General features: G+C 43.3%; 1 protein-coding gene across 2 annotated transcripts in view; it reads right to left on the bottom strand.

The window, feature by feature from the left end:
* The window catches only part of LOC139578788 (sarcoplasmic/endoplasmic reticulum calcium ATPase 1-like), a 35,849-nt gene extending 15,290 nt beyond the window's left edge, over positions 1-20,559 (bottom strand). The window contains exons 1-18 of one of the 2 annotated variants that reach the window (XM_071406805.1): positions 20,425-20,559; positions 20,158-20,294; positions 19,355-19,372; positions 16,689-16,771; positions 14,559-14,663; positions 13,933-14,071; positions 8,893-8,973; positions 8,288-8,373; positions 7,851-8,006; positions 7,342-7,483; positions 6,899-7,065; positions 2,634-2,722; positions 2,376-2,478; positions 2,053-2,184; positions 1,745-1,870; positions 1,357-1,575; positions 658-769; positions 87-310 (exon numbers count right to left, since the gene is read on the bottom strand). In XM_071406805.1, the coding sequence (XP_071262906.1) occupies positions 87-310; positions 658-769; positions 1,357-1,575; positions 1,745-1,870; positions 2,053-2,184; positions 2,376-2,478; positions 2,634-2,722; positions 6,899-7,065; positions 7,342-7,483; positions 7,851-8,006; positions 8,288-8,373; positions 8,893-8,973; positions 13,933-14,071; positions 14,559-14,663; positions 16,689-16,771; positions 19,355-19,372; positions 20,158-20,275 (2,100 nt within the window). In that variant the 5' untranslated portion in view covers positions 20,276-20,294; positions 20,425-20,559. The remainder of the gene's footprint in view (positions 1-86; positions 311-657; positions 770-1,356; positions 1,576-1,744; positions 1,871-2,052; positions 2,185-2,375; positions 2,479-2,633; positions 2,723-6,898; positions 7,066-7,341; positions 7,484-7,850; positions 8,007-8,287; positions 8,374-8,892; positions 8,974-13,932; positions 14,072-14,558; positions 14,664-16,688; positions 16,772-19,354; positions 19,373-20,157; positions 20,295-20,424) is intronic. The other variant, XM_071406806.1, reaches the window with a different exon arrangement.
* Between the last annotated feature and the right edge of the window lie 419 nt (positions 20,560-20,978).

The raw sequence follows: 20,978 nt of genomic DNA on the forward strand, positions 1-20,978 counted from the left end.
TCAGTTTTTTGTCATTTGGATGGTTGTACAATAAAGCTTTTGAGTTTTCAATAGATGTCTCCTCTGTTCCTGTTTCCTCCCCTTACCATGGCGGTGATCTCATCGAAGCCTTGCAAGAACTCAACGATCTTGGACTTGTGAGAGGGCTCAACGCGGGCATAGCAACAGGCCTTGCGGACTGCTTTTTTTTGCTCGTGGAGGGACAGGTCGTCAAATTCACGGCCAGTGAAGGCTCGGCCAGTAGTGTCCTCATCCTCGGTGAAGATGCCAATACGACGGCAGATAGCCACGGCTGTTCCCTTGTTGTCACCTGGGAGGGAGCGAGGGAATGAGGGAGGGAGGATAATGAGTTGTAAGATATTGTTTCTCAATATATTTCAGAATGAACTATAATGGAGGAAAGACAACCAACACAGAAGAGGTAGATGGATGGAAACAGTGGGAATGATAAAGACATGGAGACAGAGAGAAAAATGGAGTTAGGGTTGCAAAAATTGGGTAACTTTCCCAAAATCCCAGGTTTTCCAGAAATGCTGGTTGGAGGATTCCGGATTTTCTGTTTATTCTGTCTTTATTCCGGGAACTTCCAACCGGGTTTTCTTGGAAACCAGGGAACTTTAGGAAAAGCACCAGATTTTTACTGTCCAGTATACTGACCAGTGATCATGATGACGCGGATGCCAGCAGCCCTGCACAGCTCAATAGCTCCAATGACCTCCTTACGAGGGGGGTCCAGCATGCCCACGCAGCCCACGAAGGTAAGGTCAGTCTGAGGACCACAGACAGAGAGAGAGAGGAGACGTAGGGCAAGTGCTTTAGAAATTAAATTAGTTGTTGTGCAAATAAAGCTTGAATGCAATGAATTTAGATACAAAAAAATCTGCTGGAATTTCTATTTACCTAGTAATTATTATTATACATTTTCGGCTGTTTTGTTATTATACATTTTCCCTCTAATTGTTAGTTAGGACCTTGTCTCATCGCTGCATCTCCTCAATGGGCTCGGGAGAGGTGAAGGTTGAGACATGCGTCCTCCGAAACTTCTTAACACTGCACACTTAACCCGGAAGTCAGCTGCACCAATGTGTCGGAGGAAACGCCGTTCAAAGCCACAAGGAGTCGCTAGAGCGTGATGAGCCAAAGAAAGACCCCTGCCAATCCCCCCCGGCGCTGGGCCAATTGTGCACTACCCTATGGGGTTCCCGGTCACGCCTCAGCACTGCGATTGCCTTAGACCGCTGAGCCACTCAGGAACCCCTTTATTTACCTAGTAATTAATACAGTAGGTACTTAAATTCCGCTTCCCCCCCTCTCTCCCTGACGCACTCCCCCCCCTTCTCTCCTCTCCTTTCTCACCTCGTAGTCGCCGAACTTGGTGGAGTCTTCGAGGTTCATCTCTTCCATACGGAGGGGTGTGTCGCGGGTGGCCAGTGCCAGACAACGCAGGGTGTCACGGCCAGTACCCCACTCCTTGATCACAGCCATGATCTTATTCTTGACAGGCTCGGACAAGGGCACACGGGTGGTGCCAACGCGCACATATGCACACCTCTCAATAACACCCTCGGGAGCGCCCTAGGGAGAGAGCGATAGAGGGAGAGAGATAACAGTCAGGACTCAAGGAGCATTTTGGAACTTTATAAACAATCACTGCAAGATTGCTATAGAGATTACTGATATGACAACGTCACTGGAGCGTTTACTCTGAGCATTTCCATAGAGACGGTTGCCGGTATTCTCTCACCTTGACGAACATCTTGTTGCCGACAGTGGCCTTAGAGGACTTGGCTGGTGAGCAGAACACTGACATGGACTTCCTGTCTCTGGAGAACTCCAGGGTGAACTCCTTCTTCATCAGCTGCTTGATCACCTGAGAGAGAGACGGAGAGGACATGGGTCGGCTGGAGAGGGAGGAATGAGAGGGGTGGAATGGGGGAGTAGGTTGGAGAGGGGAGCCAGAAGGAAAAGAGGGAGGTGAGAGAGGGTGGACTGGAGAGAGGGAGGAAATGAGGGATAGAGGAAAGGTGAAGGGAGGGAGGAAGGAAGACTTACAGAGCAACAGGCGTTGGCTCTGTCGGGCTTGGACAGGCCGCGCACTTCAGTGTTGAACACATTCATCTTCTCAACCAGGCAGCACAGAGCGGTCTCAGTGGCCTCGCCCACCTTCTCATAGATGCCCTTAGACTGCAGGAGAGAGGGGAAAGACACTATCAGATCTGGGCTAGACTAATACACATATCAGATCTGGGCTAGACTAATACACATATCAGATACATAAAATAACAGCTACACATATACAGATACTGAGTGCTGACTCAGTACCACGCACACACGCATGCACACACACGCACGCAAACTCACAAACACTCACTTACATCGTTGTAGTCCATAGAGGAGTCATTGCACAGAGCACAGATGGTGGACAGCTCCACCAAGCCATCATACTGGCCACACTTCACTAATGCACCGTTCTTAGTACTGAGAGAGATGGAGAAGACAGTAAGTCAGGTGTGTGTGTGTGTGTTTGTGTGTGTGTGTGTGTGTGTGTGTGTGTGTGTGTGTGTGTGTGTGTGTGTGTGTGTGTGTGTGTGTGTGTGTGTGTGTGTGTGTGTGTGTTTCCAGGCTATACTCACACTTCTCCCTCGGGAGTGTACTTGGAACCGGAGATGTCGAAAGAACCCAGAGAAACGCTATCTCCGTCCACTTTGTCAATAATGAACATCTGGAACCACATCACAAAGACAACACACACACACTACTTAACTATGCATTTTAAAAAGCCAACTGAACCTATTTCTTAATCACCGTTATTTTGTGAGTTGGGTGGACTTTAGAAGGACAATAAATTGATCTAATGTATGTGTGAGTACATTTTTAAAAGGCAACAATCTATGTTGGGTCTGCTACGGTATACCCCCAAATGTTGAGCATACTCACAATCCTATTGCAGTTGGCTGCCTTACAATTGTACTTTGAATCAACAAACTCTGCTCGAGTTGAGTTGAATTTGAACAAGCTTGATGAGTAAAATTACAAAATGTATGTTTGCTCAAAACCACTGAAAACCAGAGCCATCATTATCTTATTTCCCAGCACGCTTTATTGCAGTTTGAGTTTTTCAATACCTGTACTTTTGTATTCATACCCCTTGACTTATTCCACGTTTTGTTGTAACAGCCTGAATTCAAAATTGATACATTTTCTAACCCATCTACACAGAATACCCCATAATGACAAAGTGAAAACATGTTTTTAGACATTTTTGTTTTTGTCAATTTCGCACTAGCATTTTCCAGCCCAAATGCCAGGTTCGGCAATTTACCAGTCTAACATCAGCTCTCTTGCTTTATAGTGGGAGGGGTGGCAATATTTGAGATGTGTCCTTAAAAACACATGCAAAAATGACAATTTCATGCAGTGCTAATGGGAAGTTTTAAGACTCATAAAAAGCAGGTCTTAGCAGTAATGCAGTTGATACTTACATGGATTTTGAAAGCGAAAGTGCAGCCTATCCAGCCATGATGCACAGTGAGTACCCATGGAAGAGATATGTGATTTTACGCTGCTGAATCTAGTATTTAGAAACATAAACTATTGGTTTCCCCCCAATTTAGTTTAATTTGATTAAGAACCAAGCATAGTCTATCCTTCCCTTAATTAAGGCTGATTTAGCACCATCACATATGTGTATATTTTTAGCCTGGCCATTAGTCAAATAGCCAATGAGTAAGTTAGTTTTAAATGGTATACTGAGCGTGCTTTGAAATATTTTTTAGGTTTTTGCCCTCATGCTTTTTCATTAGGTATTCAAAATTTACATACCTGCATACTTCATTTCGCTTGTTTGAGTAGGCTATCCATCTCCATTTTCAAAGAGCGCCCCTCACCCAATTAACGTTACCAAAGACAACCGCGCTCCTCCAAACTATTCAATCCTCCTATAATGCCATATCAATGCTGTATTTTTTTCAGAATCTCCCTAGGACATAGGCAACGATACAATTGACAGGAGTCTAGTTTGTATATAAACATGTGAATGTTATGCATAAAGACATTTAGGCTTGCCCTGTGCACACATGCTAATGAATGAGATACGCGATTTATGATATCAAGCTTCTGACCCAATCCTTATTAGAAATGTTGTTGTTGGTGTTGCAAGATTATGTTATAAATACTGTTATTGCATCAAATGGTTATTTTATGCAACAGAATAGGGGGTTCATAGAACACTCATCTGTGTGTATTTTACTGAGAATGGGCCTCTGGGAGATTTAATGCTGACAGAATATTTACAATGTCTTTGGGTGATAAAACTAACAAGACTGTTTCTGTACTGAGGTGCCAGGGTGGAGATGTCTCCAGTATGGAGTTGGGGGCCAGACCCTAGTTTCTACACAATGAGAGCAGTCTTTACAGCAGATACTGTTTGCTGTGAATTATTAGTATCATATGAATCTTAACCTTGTGACCCATTCCATACATCTGTTGTTTGTCATGAACATCCAGGGGGATGAACTTTGCTATAAAATGCTGTGGCTCAAATCCGTTTGTTGGGCTCTCAACTAATCACCTACGGGAGGGTCGTTGACAAGCTCCATTACTGCAGTAATTAAATCATAAAGTTAACTTGTTTTAAAGACATTAAAAGTCTCTCCTTTTGATTAGAATAATTCCACGACATTGGTTTAAAAAACAGATTGTTTTTCATTTAATTTGATTGAAAACCAAACTTATTAGAAATATTCATATCCATGGGTTTATGGTGATGAAGTAAGCTGCTACATGGTTCAAATGCAATGCAATTTTCATCTGCTATTTCTGTAGTGCAGATATTATCTGTAAGATGGTTCCATAATGTTTATAAAACATTACATTTGCCAGTAGTATAATGTTGTGGACATTTCCCCTTTCTCTTTATATTGGATCTTTATCCAGCATCTGTGAAAGGTTTGGATGAGCATAAAACCCTTCATAGTCTAAGATGCCTTGTCTGTATTATATGCCCACAGGGAGCAATTATGATTCCTGTATCTGTATTTAGACATAGCCTATTTAAATATCACTTCGTTTTTATTAAAATTTGATTACAATTATACACTGTCTTTTTAGGCCTCAATAGCCTAGTGAATTTAATCTTGCTTATTGACTACGTTTGGCATGTCCAGACTGCAATTTACAGTAGGCTTAGGAGCCCCTATATCAGTGCAAATGCTATAGCCTATTTAACAATGTATTTCCATACTGAAGCAATGCAATGCTTATATAAACAGGTCGACTGCAAACATGTTCAACATATGTTGCAAATATGGGGCAGGCTATTTAACAAACTAGGCTATAATGGAGTAACATTCGAATTGGAGTTGATAACAATGCAATACACAAAAGACTGTAAATACACAACTTGAAGCAACCACCTATTTAGCCATGGAGCACGTTCTGATTGGCCAGTGAGGGGCAAGCCTCGACACACCCACAACTGGTTTATTTATCAAAACCCAGCCCTTTCGCACCACAACCAGCAACTGTGCCTATAATTGTTGTGGTGAAAATAGCAAAAATATTTCTGACATACCCCTGAACCTATAGTGCTACCGCCAGTGCTTAGATTTACCACTGCGTTAGATTTGTTGAAATAGAGCCCAAAATCTCAATTTAATGTATTTTAAATTCAGGCTGTAACAACAAAATGTGGGAAAAAATCAAGGGGTATGAATACTCTCTTAAGGCACGGATTAGTTGATTACATTGGTTGATTGGCTGATTACACAAAAATAAATAATGTACACTGAGTGTACAAAACATTAGAAACACCTTCCTAATATTCACCACCTTTTGCCCTCAGAACAGCCTCAGTTTATCGGGGCATGGACTACAAGGTGTCGAAAGCATTCAATAGGGATGCTGGCCCATGTTGACTCCATTGCTTCCCACAGTTGTGTCAAGTTGGCTGTGCAGTATGTCCATTGGGTGGTGGATCAGGCTTGACACACAGGGAGACTGTTGAGCGTGAAAAAAAACAGCAGCGTTGCAGTTCTTGGCACACTCAAACCGGTGCACCTGGCACCTACTACCATACCCCGTTCAAAGGCACTTCAATCTTTTGTCTTGCCCATTCACCCTCTGAATGGTGCACATACACAATCCATGTCTCAATTGTCTTAAAAATCCTTATTTAAACTGTCTCATCCCCTTCATCTACACTGGTTAAAGTGGATTTAGCAGGTGACATCAATAAGGGATCTTAGCTTTCATACTGGATTCACCTGGTCAGTGTTCCTAATGTTTTGTACACTCAGTGTACATTTTTTGAAACTAATCTAATGTGTTAGTAGTTGGACGTTTTGCACCCGTTACTGAGATGTCTGTTCCAGTGTATATGATTTAGGTAGTCTCAATAATCAATCTTCCTTACCCCGGCAGTCATTCTCAATGCAGGTTGCGGGTGAATAAAAGTTACAATTGCTGGATATCCTCGCTCTAGATTCCAATAGGAATTAAACATCACTTTGCAAACCAGCATTGAGGTTTAAATCAACGTACAATTGTAAGGGAATCAACTGCAATAGGATTGTGAGTGTTCTGCAATAGGATTGTAGTTAAATAAAGGTTAAATAAATACATTAAAAAATATTAAATAATAATGGCATTGAGGTTGATTCAACGTACAATTGTAAGGCACGCAGCTGCAATAGGATTGTGATAGGACTCCTATTGCAGCTGGTTGCCTTACAATTGTATGTTGAATCCACACCTTTTTCACAGTGTGGTGGATCTCTGGTGCGTTTGTGTGTGTGTGTGTTTGAAAGCACAGCGCACGTGTGCATGTGTGTGTTTGTGCGACGTGCGACGTGTGTGTGCGTGCGTACGTGCGTGCGTGTGTGCGTGTGTGTGTACCCACCTTGGTGACACACATCTGGTTGGTGGTGAGGGTGCCTGTCTTGTCGGAACAGATGACGGAGGTGCAGCCCAGGGTCTCCACAGAGGGCAGGGAGCGGACGATGGCATTCTTCTTGGCCATACGGCGGGTACCAAGAGCCAGGCAGGTGGTGATCACAGCAGGCAGACCTGGGGGGGAGAGAGAGGTGGGAGAAGGGGGACAGATGGTAGAGAGAGAGAGGGGGAAAGAGTGTTATTAGTTAGGCAGTGAACCATGTTCATGTTCTTGTGATGAGAAACCTTGCTTGAGACCTGAAGATTTGCATTAGTTTTGCTACATAGGCTTTAGCTCAGCAGGTTAACAGAGTCTCAAGGGTGATTGGTTGATTGACTTTTGTACACTTTATTTTGACCAATCTAGACTTTTTAGATTAGATTAGTGCTAGTCCAGTATCAGTTGCTTACCCTCAGGAATGGCAGCCACAGCCAGGGCCACAGCGATCTTGAAGTAGTAGACGGCCCCGCGAATCCAGGAGCCTCCATGAACGGGGTCGTTGAAGTGGCCAATGTTGATCATCCACACGGCAACACAGATCAGGGAGATTACCTGTTATGGAATAGACAACAAAAGGTTGTCAGATAAAGCCTGGTTTAAAAATATATATAATAGAATTGTCATCATTACACTATTTGGTTTCCTTACATTGTAAGTCTATGGACAAGGTATGAGTTGGTTTTATTTCCCTGACACTGTTTCTAAATGCTTACATTTGACCATTTGTGGCTCAAATCCCACTGTCATTTTGTAATTTGGGTGAAATATCCCTTTAAGTTGTATCAAATCAAAACTGCCAAGAATTGGCTACTAGACCATTTTAAGGCAGCGGGGAAACTAATCTTGTCAAGTTGCAACAACTACGGTAGTGTAGTAGTAGTAGCAGTAGTAGTAGTGTAGTAGTAGCTGTCTGTCTCACCTTGGAGAGCTGCTCTCCGAACTCGTCCAGTTTGGCCTGCAGGGGGGTCTTCTCCTGCTCTGTCGCAGCCATCTGGTCGCGGATCTTCCCGATCTCTGTAGAGACACCAGTTGCCACGGCTATGCCGATAGCCTTGCCTGAAGCGATGTTGGTGCCCTTGAGGGACCGACAGAGGGAGGGAGAGAGGGAGCGAGGGAAAGGGAGGGAGAGAGAGGGGGAGAAGGAGATAGTGGAAAGAGTGAGAGAGAGAGAGAGAGAGAGAGGGGAAAAGAGGGAGCGGTCAATTAATTGCTGTAAGGGTGGAGGAGATGGAGAGTAGAAGAGGCTCATATAGAGAAGGGCAGGAGTGTGGAAAACAACAGTTAGATTGATGGAGATTCTGAGATGGAGGAATAGAAAAATAGATAGATGGATAAATATATAGGAGAGTTCCTCACAGAGAAAAGCATGTTCTTCTTGTCCTGGTTGACAGCTCTCATGTCTGGGACGGCATCGGTGTGCTTGATCACACTGACAGACTCACCTGAGCGAGGAGAGAGACAGAGAAGCAGATAGAGTGTCAGATAGTGATTTTTACAACAAAATAGTTTTACATGTATTTATATTAGGGCTGTCAAAAGATTAAATACATTTAATAAAGTTAACTCAGGATTTTATTGCAAATTCTGAATGTAATTTTAGATTTTTCATACAAAAAACATTTCAAGAATATTGACGTCTTGATTTTGTCTAAAATAATGGTTAGTCAAATAGAATTATTTTATTTTGGCCAAATTGAGAAAGCACACTTTATTTAACCTCAATGTCAACTTGTTTTTACATGGCATTGTAGATTTTAGCTGTATAGATTAAATATGTTGGATGTTTTCAGTGTTTTCAGATTCAACGCTTTCAGACAATGCGATTAATCTCGAGAGAGAAAAAAGTGCACTGAAATTACAAAAAGTTTAACTTGAGTTAACTGATTAACTCTGACAGACCTAATTTATTTCCATTGTAGTCTTGTAAAGAGGGTTAAGACAGAGTTGATAATATCACTCACCAGTGAGGATGGACTGGTCAACACGCAGAGTAGTAGAGTTTATTTTGACAAGTCTGATGTCAGCGGGGACTTTGTCACCAACTGGGGAAAAAAGAACAAACATACACTGTGAGAATGGCACCGGAGGGAATGGCTGCCATTTTACGGGCTCCTAACCAACTGTGTTATTTTGTTCGTTTTTTTTGTGTAGTTTGTAATACATTTCTTTACTTATTTTGTACATAATGTTGCTGCTACCGTCTTTTATGACCGAAAATAACTTCTGGACATCAGAACAGCGATTACTCTTTAACGAGTCCTTCGCGTGAAGGATATACTGCTTTCTCGGGAACAGGCCAAAATCCCTGTCATTTGCATGAAGAAAAGACGGCGAAAAAGAGGGCGGAGGTCGGTGTCACGTTCCTGACCTTATTTTCCTTTGTTCAGTCTTGTTTAGTTGGTCAGGACGTGAGCTGGGTGGGCATTCTATGTTATGTGTTTCTATGTTTGGTTTAGGGTTGTCAACTAGCCTGATATGGTTCTCAATCAGGGGCAGGTGTTTTACGTTTCCTCTGATTGGGAACCATATTAAGGTAGGCTGTTCTCACTGTTTGTTTGTGGATGATAGTTCCTGTTCATTGCGTTCTTCGTTGTCTGTATGTTCACATGTTCAGGTCTGTAGCGTCGTTAGTTTCATTTTCTGTTTATTGTTTTGTTCGTGTTGTTAAGTGTTTCCAATAAATATGGAAACATACCACGCTGCGCTTTGGTCCTCCTCTCTTCCACCTAACAACGAGCGTTACAGTCGGGCTGCCTTTGGAGAATTCGTAGGCGAGTGAGTAATCCTCCACTACCATCTGATCTATTGGCCAAAACGCAATCATTGGAAAACAAAAAGGATGATATACGATCAAGACTATCCTACCAACAGGACATTAAAAACTTTAATATCTTATGTTTCACCGAGTCGTGGATGAACGACGACACGGATAATATAGAGCTGGCAGGATTTTTCATGCATCGGCAGGACAGAGAAACTACGTCTGGTAAGACGAGGGGTGAGAATGTGTGTCTATTTGTCAATAACAACTGGTGCGCGATGTCTAATATTAAAGAAGTCTTGAGGTATTGCTCACCTGCTCTCCTGTACTCCCTGTTGACCCACAACTGCGTAGCCAAACACGACTCCAACACCATCATTAAGTTTGCTGACGACACAACAGTGGTAGGCCTGATTACCGACAACAATGAGACAACCTATAGGGAGGAGGTCAGAGACCTGGCAGTGCGGTGCCAGGACAACAACTTTTCCCTCAATGTGAGCAAGACCAAGGAGCTGATCGTGGACTACAGGAAATGGCGGGCCAAACACAGGCCCCCATTAACATCGACGGGGCTGTAGTGGAACGGGTCGAGAGTTTCAAGTTCCTTGGTGTCCACATCACCAACGAACTATCATGGTCCAAACACACCAAGACAGTTGTGAAGAGGGCACGACAAAGCCTATTCCCCCTCAGGAGACTGAAAAGGTTTGGCATGGGTCCCCAGATCCTCAAAAAGTTATACAGCTGCACCATCGAGAGCATCCTGACCAATTGCATCACCGTATAGCAACTGCTCTGCATCTGACTGTAAGGCGCTACAGAGGGTAGTGCGTACAGCGCAGTACATCACTGGGGCCAAGTTTCCTGCCATCCAGGACCTATATGCTATGCGGTGTCAAAGGAAAAACCCCAAAATTGTCAAAGGCTCCAGTCACCCAAGTCATAGACTGTTCTCTCTACCGCCGCACAGCAAGCGGTACTGGTGCGCCAAGTCTAGGACCAAAAGCCTCCTTAACAGCTACAGCTTGGGGTACCAAGCCATAAGACTGCTAAACTATTAATCAAATGCCCCCCCCCCCCATTTGTTGTTACACTGCTGCTACTCGCTGTTTATTATCTATGCATAGTCACTTTACTCCTGCCTACATGTACAAATTACCTCGACTAACCTGTACCCCCACACATTGACTTGGTACCGGTACCCCCTGTATATAGCCTCGTTATTGTTATTTTATTGTGTAACTTTAAAAAAAATTTTTTTAAGTACTTTAGTTAATTTGGTAAATATTTTCTTAACTCTTTCTTGAACGGCATTGTTTGTTAAGGGCTTGTAAGTAAGCATTTCACATGTATTCGGCGCATATGACAAATAAAGTTTGATTTGATTTTTAGTTCAAGGTAGCTGTCTCAACTTTATGCATATGCACACAAACTCCACTCCACTTCAGAGTTCATTTAACATATGTTCAAACATAATTACTACATTTTAATTCACAGTCTTTATCAAAATCAAGGTTTACCCTGGTTAACATTGTGCTTATTCGGAATTTTTACAGTGTATTCTGACAATACACTGCTTTTTTACACTCTCAAAATATCACCATTTGACATTTTGACTCTTCAGTATGGCAAAATAGAGAGAGAGAGGGTGTGAAAGAGAGAGGGAGAGAGAAAGAAGGAGAGAGAGAGAGAGTTGATAATAGAGAAAAGTCCCCTCATCCAACTAATATTGACTCTTGAGACTAAGTTTATTAACCACTACCAACCCAACAAAGCCTCAGGACAGCACTCAGACAGTCTGGTCCAACCACAGTATAACCAAACAAAAATAAAAATATATTACCTATTCGGGAAAACATTTGTACTATTTACACATTGTAACAACACTGTACATAGTTAATAATATAACATTTCAAACGGCTTTCTCTTTTGAAACTTTTGTGTGCTTCATTTTAACTGTTAATTTGTGATTGTTTATTTTACATGCTTTGGCAATGTAAATATTGTTTCCCATGCCAATAAAGCCCATTTGAATTGAATGTACATGCCAATAAAGCCCATTTGAATTGAGAGAGAGAGAGAGAGAGAGAGAGAGAGAGAGAGAGAGAGAGAGAGAGAGAGAGAGAGAGAGAGAGAGAGAGAGAGAGAGAGAGAGAGAGAGAGAGAGAGAGAGAGAGAGAGAGAGAGAGAGAGAGAGAGAGAGAGAGAGAGAGAGAGAGAGAGAGAGAGAGAGAGAGAGAGAGAGATCCTGACATGACTGACTAGTTTTAACACTGTGGACGAATAGTGACACTGAAAGCTGACCCCACAGACGTACAGAAAGAGAGGGAGAGAAAGACAGAGGGGGCGAGACCTTGGGGACACAGTGACATGGAGAGAACAGGTGTATGGGAAAAAGTGAGAGAGAGAGCGAGAGAGAGAGAGAAAGAGCAAGAGAGTGCGTGCGCGAGAGAGAGAGAGAGACAGGTGTTAGAGAGATAACGTGTATGCTTATTACTATATCTCTCTCAAATTCAAATTCAAAATCAAATTCAAATTGCTTTATTGGCATGAAATACAATTTGTAGCTTTCAGTCCAATGCAATGAGGATAATGAAATATAGTTCATTTCAGTGGTAATAATAACAGTACATCTAATCATGTATACAGGTACAACACTACTGCTGTTGTATTGTGGAATCTTCGGTCGATCAATTTTATTAAAGAAAAATAACATTATATAAAAAAGGAAAAGAATGGCTAATAAATAAACAACAAAATGGATGATGGTTCCACTATGTATTACTGTCAGTTATATACAATCTCTTTCTTGTTTTCTCTATCATTCTCTCTATACCTCCCTCTCTCTTACCCTCTGATTGCCTTAAAATTACCCATTGTCTCAAGGACACAAGGACAGCTTCCCTCCCTCCCTCCCTCCCTCCCTCCCTCCCTCCCTCCCTCCCTCCCTCCCTCCCTCCCTCCCTCCCTCCCTCCCTCCCTCCCTCCCTCCCTCCCTCCCTCCCTCCCTCCCTCACACAATGACACTTAGTCATTGTCATACACTCTCTATCCCTCTCTCTCTTTCTTACCCTCTCATATACACACGGACACACACACACTCGTTCACATGTCCAAGCCACACATCTAGTACATTGGTGCAGGTCTTGTGTGGCTCTGTTGGTAGAGCATGGCACTTGCAACACCAAGGTTGTGGGTTCGAAGGAAAACATGTATGCACACATGTACGCACTCACTACTGTAAGACACTTTGGATAAGAGCATCTGCTAAATGAGTCAAATGTCAAATGTAAATGTAATGCATTGATTATAGTGTTTGTTCTTAGTAGATCACCTGCTAAATTTGGAAATTGTGCCTGCAAATGAATAACACGCATTAAACAGTAAAATGCGCCCTTATTAGTAAAATCTGTAATCTATACTAGGATCAGATTAGCCAACCCTAAACCTAACCTTAAACGTTAGAGGGATAAACCAATCTGACCCAGGACCATTCCAAATGGCACTCTATATCCTGCGTCAGTGGTTCACAATATTTTTCAGTTACAGTACAGAATTTTACTCTGCCCTGAGTACCCCTGAAGTACCCCCTCATGTGCATTTTACCAGTAGCCCTACGGTGTCATGAGTCTTCTCAAGTACACTCTGTGGATAGGCCAAGTACCCTCAGGGATTCTAGGGCCTACAGTACATAGTGCACTATTTTTGACCAGAGCCCTATGGCTATAAAGTGAATAGAGTGCCCTTTGGGATGTGTCTGTCAACCAGTAGACTTGCTATGGGTATTAGGCCTTGTTTTTTGGGGGGGAGGGGTGGTATAATATATTAGCAAACCCTAAAGACGTGATGTCCATCTGAGAGGATTTGACAGATTCAAGCACTTTGTGACAAATTTGGTGACAAATTGTACACTTTGTAATAAAAATTGTTGTAAAAAGGGCTATATGCTTTAATCTCTATACCTTCATCTCTGATAGGCAAGGTCGATTTCTTTTCACTTACATCAGATCTACATTTATTTTAGTGGCTTGTGGGTATTGGGGCTAATGGTCGACTTGGAACTGGGCCTACAACTCTTGTGCCTATAGGGGTAGAAGTTGCCCTTTTGCACAGATCTAGGATCAGGTTACCCCAAAATCTGAGCCCTTTAGTCATTATGTGAGAGAAAAAAAACTGAACCCAGATCAGTGTTTAGGGAGTTATACAGTTATTACGTAAATCTGAATCTGAATCTTACCGGACACCTCCACCACATCTCCAGGGACGATCTCCCTGGCCTTGATCATCTGGACGTTCTTCCTGTCCGACCGGTAAACCTTCCCCATCTCAGGCTCATACTCCTTCAGAGCCTCGATGGCGCTCTCTGCATTGCGCTCCTACAGGGCAACAATAACCCCACAGAACATCAGTTCCTCCCGTCCAGAAGTGTAAAGCCTGACTTATGCCAATATGCCCACCCCCTACACCCGTCACATCCACCCCCTCCCCGCTCCCTTGTCCCATAACCCCCTATGTGTGAATCCTTGTGCATAGTTTCCAAATGACCACCACAAGGCCAATATGGACCCGCTGCTTGTGGCTTGCGGTAACCCGATCGTCCCTCTGTATTTTTACTGTGGGTTTGGGGGATGATGTATTTTCCCCTATAACACCCATACCCCACCCCCGCGGGTAACACATTCTGACCCTGTACGGGTAAACTAACGCATGTGATGTATTATGTGTGTGTGTGTGTGTGTGTGTGTGTGTGTGTGTGTGTGTGTGTGTGTGTGTGTGTGTGTGTGTGTGTGTGTGTGTGTGTGTGTGTGTGTGTGTGTGCGCGTGCACGTGCACGTGCGTGTGTATGTGTTTCCACTAACTGACCTGCCAGACTCCAACGATGGCATTAGCAATGAGAATGAGGAGGATGACTAAGGGTTCCACAAAGGCTGTGACTGTTTCCTCACCTTCCTCAAACAAGGCCAGCACCTGAAAGCAAGAGATAGAGGGAGGGAGGGAGGGAGATAATTTATGTTTATGGATAATGGAATGGATTGCACTTTTATGACACTTGACAATATGCGCCCATAACAGAAAAACATATTTTTCCACTCTATGACACTTGACAATATGTGCCCATATCAGAAACACTTTTTTTCCACTCTATGCCAGCCTTTTTTGTCTTTGTGTCCGTGCACGTGCATGTGTGATAGAGGGAGTTTTGTGTGTGTGTGTGTGTGTTCCTTCACGTGTGTATGCGCGTCCTAGTACGTGAGTGTAACGAGTTGTTGTCACTGGTCTGTTTAGGAAAGGGGCTGTGTTGACATGGACACAGATCAGTTCTGGTCCACTGAAGCAGAGTAAGAAGCAATCTAACTCACAGAGAAAGAGAGATATCCCTCCATCCCTCCATTATTGTATACATCCATCCATTATCCTTTATTCCCTATTCCTTTGCCCAAACCATCCTCTTTTACCATCTTCCGTCTCTCCCTTCTCTACTCTGTTGTTCCTTAGTGCAAAGATTTCATTCTTCCATCCTCTTTTCCATTTCTTTCTTTCTTTTTCTTACTTTCTTTCTTTCTTTCTCTCTCTCGCTTTCTTTCTTTCTTTTTTGGTTGTTTGTTTCTTTATTTTCTTCTCTATCCATTTATTCTCTTATTCCCTCTCTTTTAAGATCTCTATATCATATGTCTTCTCTATTCTAAAATACACTGCATTGAAATCCATTGTAGCCTACTCACACGTACCATACTACCATAGAACCGTACCATTCCAATAAAACCTCATTTGAAAGTACATGAAAAACATTACACTGATATTGCCAATGCATTTATATATTTATACAGTATATTAACTATATATTATGCATTTATTAATGACATATTACTATCATTACAGTGTCTTCCTCAACCATATACTGTATGTACCTATCATCTGTTTGTTTGTCTTTGCAACAAACAATGCCATTGTGCAATACTATCTCTCTCTCGCCGGCAATCCTTCGTTCCTTTCATCCCTGACCTTTGTGGAAGGATACATTTTCTCGGCCTGGCTTGAGACTCTCTTAAAATAACACGCTCTCTCTCCCCTCGCGCCCTCGCACACACACACACACCACGCACACACACAGTACATCGCACACACACACACACCATTCTTTCTAAGGCCATAATGACAGCTGGTCAGGGACAGAGTGTAAAGGGTTGGGGGTGGGGGGGTTAAAACATTATGTCACCCCCCTACTCCAAAACAGATTTGAAAAGAGAGAGCGAGACAGGAGGGCAGATGGGAGACAACAGTGAAATGAAATAGTGAGAGAGAGAGGGAGGGGGGAGGGAGGGAGGGATTCCTAGAGTGAGTGAGCGAGTGTGTGTGTGAGTGAGTGAGTAAGCGAGGGAGTGAGGGAAGGAGAGAGGGAGGACATCAATCCATATGAAATATAACCTGACCGATCACAGCATGTGTCCTGTGTGTGCGTGTACGCAAAGCATAACTGACCTGTCTGTGTACAGTATGTGTCTTTCATAGTGCAGGTATGTAACCTTGTGTGCATGCATGTGTATGTGTGTGTGTGTGTGTGCGCGTGTGTGTGTGTTAGCTGTCAGTGTCATCTCAGGGCCTCTGCCACCATGCACACCTGCTACGCTGAAACATTTACCCATCCTGCACTGGGGTAAGGAGAGGATGTGGAAGGAGGAAATTGACAGGAAGTGACTTCACAATGATCTTACAGGTGCTAACACCAACAAACACATAAATACACCCAAACCTATCGACCTGTATAGACCCTACCCTCTATGCACTTGTGGAGATCTGAGAGGACTCAGTAGGTATTATCAATACATTAATATCTTCCCCTTGCTCTCATTACACCAATTATTGAGGAGCAGACCAGATAACATCACTTAACCCTGTCTTGTGTCATTACTCTGCAATATTTTCCCTGTAACCCATAGCAATATCTATACTCCATAGTCGGTCAAAATCAGTGACAACATTTTGTCTACTTACAAAAGAGATGCAGGCAGCCAGCAGCAGGATTCTGACCAACAGATCCTCAAACTGCTCTACGACCAACTCCCAGATGGTCTTACCTGAGAGAGAGAGAGAGAGAGAGAGAGAGAGAGAGAGAGAGAGAGAGAGAGAGAGAGAGAGAGAGAGAGAGAGAGAGAGAGAGAGAGAGAGAGAGAGAGAGAGAGAGAGAGAGAGAGAGAGAGAGAGAGAGAGAGAGAGAGAGAGAGAGAGAGAGAGAGAGAATGTCATTGGATGCTGTAGCCACCCATTGCCTTGATGACAGCTTTGCACACTCTTGGCAAAGCTGTCATCAAGCCTAAGATCACCATGCCAATGCCAAGCATCGGCTGGAGTTGTGTAAAGCTCGCCGCCATTGGACTGGAACAGTAGAAAAGCATTCTCTGGAGTGATAAATCAAGCTTTACCATCTGGCAGTCCAACAGACGAATCTGGCTTTGACGGATACCAGGAGAATGCTACCTGCCCAAATGTATAGTGCCAACTGTAAAGTTTGGTTTAGGTGGAATAATGGTCTGGGGCTGTTTTTCATGGTTCGGGTTACGCCCCTTAGTTCCAATGAAGGGAATTCTTAATGTTACAGCATTCAATGACATTCTAGACGATTCTGTGCTTCCAACTTTGTGGCAACAGTTTGGGGAAGGCCCTTTCCTGTTTCAGCCTGATAATGCCCCTGTGCACAAAGCGAGTTCCATAAAGAAATGGTTTGTCGAGATCGGTGTGGAAGAACTTGACTGGCCTGCACAGAGCCCTGACCTCAACCCCATCTATCTAAACTGGAACACTCACTGCGAGCCAGGCCTAATCGCCCAACATCACTGCCCGACCTTACTCTTGTGGCTGAATGGAAGCAAGTCCCCGCAGCAATGTTCCAACATCTAGTGGAAAGTCTTCCCAGAAGAGTGGAGGCTGTTATAGCAGCAAAGGGGGAACCAACTCCATATTAATGCCCCTGATTTTGGCATGAGATGTTCAACGAGCAGGTGTCCACATACTTCTGATCATGTAGCGCATGTCTGATCTCGCAAACAATGTAAAGTACCTCTAATCTTTAGCCAAGCGTGTTGATTTTTAATCCGAGGGTATCCTGCTATTGACACACTTGTTGAATTATGCAAAATAAAGTGACAACAACAGTAATTAATGAGGCAGTCTAGACAGCGCAGGTGAGTGCAAATAGGGTAGTGATAGTGTTTGGTTGCTGCAGCCTTGTTTCTCCCCTTTATGTTAATGTTCTAATATATGCAAATACACCCAGTGTATTTATGCAAATGAGGCACATATACTTTCCATTATTGTAACACACAAAAAAATACCTGATATAATAAGAACATGTATATATATATATATATATATATTAGTGCATAAAAAATATTTTTGTTGTTGAAATTTACAATAAATTGAACACCTAAATTCCCATCTAAATCCCTGGACTCCATTCAATATTTGTCCGTGTCAGTAAAATGTTTTATGTGCTATAATTCAGTCAATATCTGATGGATTATAAAAATTCTAAAAATTTGGAGTATCTTCATCCATTGTCCAACTGTTGCATTTTATTAGAATTGTTTTTTAAAACCTTTTAACAATTTTGATGACCATTGCTAATGTCTCTATTGCATCATGATGATTTAGTACGGTCAGATGTGAGAATCATAACCGTTACAGGGAGGAATAGTCAGTGTGATAATAAACTCTCATGGGTAGACACACGCAACACAACTGGAAGGTTCCCACTAGATAACAGCCACATAGTCAAAATTGTGTGTTTCATAAAAAATGTATCAAAGCAAAAATGACCTTTTTGGTCTTAATTCAATGTTAGGGTTAGGCATAAAGAGAATTGTGGTTAAGCGTAATGTTAAGGTTAGGGTTAGGTTTAAAACACCGGAGGTTGCTGAGGGGAGGAAGGCTCATAATAATGTCTGGAATGAAGTGGTATCAAAAACATGGAAACTGTGTGCTTGATGTGTTCAATACCATTCCATATATTCTGTTCCAGCCATTACTATGAGGCGGTCTTCCCCAATTGAGGTGCCACCGGCTGCCTGTGGTTCCAAATCAGATTTTAAGAAGAAAAATTGTGGAAATAGGTGTGGTTTATGACTTTGTGACTGTGTAAACTAGTGATCACCCAACTGAAGCATCTGACGCAATCATGCAAGTTTTTACTTCTGGGTTTTCAAGGTTTTGTGTGACAGTAAGTGAGGACACAGATATGTGCATAGGAATATCCTCTTCTTTCAGGGTTATGACAAGTTTGACAACAAGAGCAATCCCATTCACATCCTCCTCTTCCTTCTCTCTGAAGTGTGTAGCCACTCCCTGTCAAGCATCGGATTGGATAAGAAATATGGCTACCCTACACCAACCAATCCAAATGGGCGAATCAGAATGTCTGGAGGGTGTGTGATGACAGATGTCACGATGACACGACTGACAGGAAGTCCATCATCCCAGGCAGGATGCAGAACAACAGGTGTGTGAGTATATGTGTGTGTATGCGTGTGTGGCAAGAAATAAAGAGGTAGTGTGACTGATGGGATGTGTAACCTCCCGGACACTGGGACGGAAATAGGAGTGTGTGTGTGCAGACCGACCACAGACAGGTGTGTGAGGGGCAAAGATAAACGTTGGGAACTCACCAATCTCAGCTGGGAGCTCTGTAAAAGGGGAAAGTGAAGAGAGGAGATTATTAGCATAGCAGAAAGGCAAATTATACACTGTGATTAAATGTAAAGGACTAGATTTACAAAGCCTTTGTTTCCACCTGTTTAACGGTCAGATCAGGTCTTTGAAAATACAGGTGCAAACATTTGCACTTGATACAAATGACTATAGTTAATTAGCTAAAAACCTTAACTTTGCTCATGTCATGACTGATACAACAGATATGCAGGTAGAAGTTGTCAGGAACTTCTGGAAACCAACCAACCAACCAACCAACCAACCAACCAACCAACCAACCACAATAGGGAGCCTGTACTGGACTGATCACGAACTACACTACCCAAGCATCCCTTGGTGCCGCTGACCTTCAAATGGTATCTGCCACACCATCACAAGGTCACGTGAACCATTTTGGTTGCCAATGTGTCAGTCAGCCAGCCAGCAGCCAATCACAAAGAGTCAACATCTGACCTTCCCCTCGTCATAACCAAAACAAAGACTAGCTGTTGTCCAAGCCAGTGGAACACCTGTTGCTGTCTGTGTGTCCCTCCATCACATTCATCCTTTCCACAGCATTTAGCACCAATGAACCCCATTTTGGTTCCGAACCTCTACACCCAACCACATCCTCCTCCTTTTTCTCCTTCTCTTCCTCGCCATCATCTTTCCAACGAGCCCTATCCCTCCTCTTATCCACCTCCATGTCTCTCTGTCCATCCCTTGGTTTCTCTATGCTTTTCCATCAATCCATCCATCCATCACAGTCTCTCTTTCTCACCATTGTGACCATATCTGGCCAGGTTCTTCTTGAACTGTTCTGGTGTGAGGCCGGTGGTCTGGTCGACACCAAAGTATGACACGACCTCTTCCGACTCTTTTGCGTGTGCATTCTCCATCCTCACCAAACAGGAGACTCTTCAGAAGAAGAGAACAAAACAAAGACACGTTTAGGACACGTCTATCCGGTAATGCGTGGCTTGGTGCAGTAGGTAGATAGTTGTCCAGTTATGAGGTTTCACAACCAGAGAAATTAATTGTTACCCACCACTTTATAGAAGTGTGGGATTGGGATAGAAACTGTCAACCCCCTTCGTTCTCTCTCTCCCCTCTCTCACTCACTGCTCTTTCTCTCTCACCTCTCCGGCAAAACTAGAGCCCTGGACTGACAGAAAGTGCAACCTGGCACAAGCTCCTGAAAAGTTTTATAGGGACACAAACGTGAGGCGATTGGTGCTCTCTCACCATGCGCTTGCGCCTCATTGGCTGAGGGGAGCAAAGGTGGGTGGGCCGTGAGGGTCCAATGGGGGGGGGGGGGGGGGGGGGGTTAAGCGTGGAAGAATTGGGCACCAACTGCAGAGGGGGTCTGCTGTGTGCCGTCAAACTGAAAATAAGATGTGTTTTTGGATCGAGCATGGTCAGTAGAACAGGGAGGGGGAGATGGGGGCAGCGGTGCTTTGAATGAGAGGTAGGGGGCATTGAATGATGGGTCCAGTGTGCTACAGTATGTATGGCAGATAGGACAGAAGGGGGGTAAAGATAGAGAGGCAGATAGAGATTTATAGAGAGAGGGGGTACAGAGAGAGAGGCAGATAGAGATAA

This window comes from Salvelinus alpinus, chromosome 6 (assembly GCF_045679555.1).
Source record: "Salvelinus alpinus chromosome 6, SLU_Salpinus.1, whole genome shotgun sequence".
Taxonomy (NCBI): domain Eukaryota; kingdom Metazoa; phylum Chordata; class Actinopteri; order Salmoniformes; family Salmonidae; genus Salvelinus; species Salvelinus alpinus.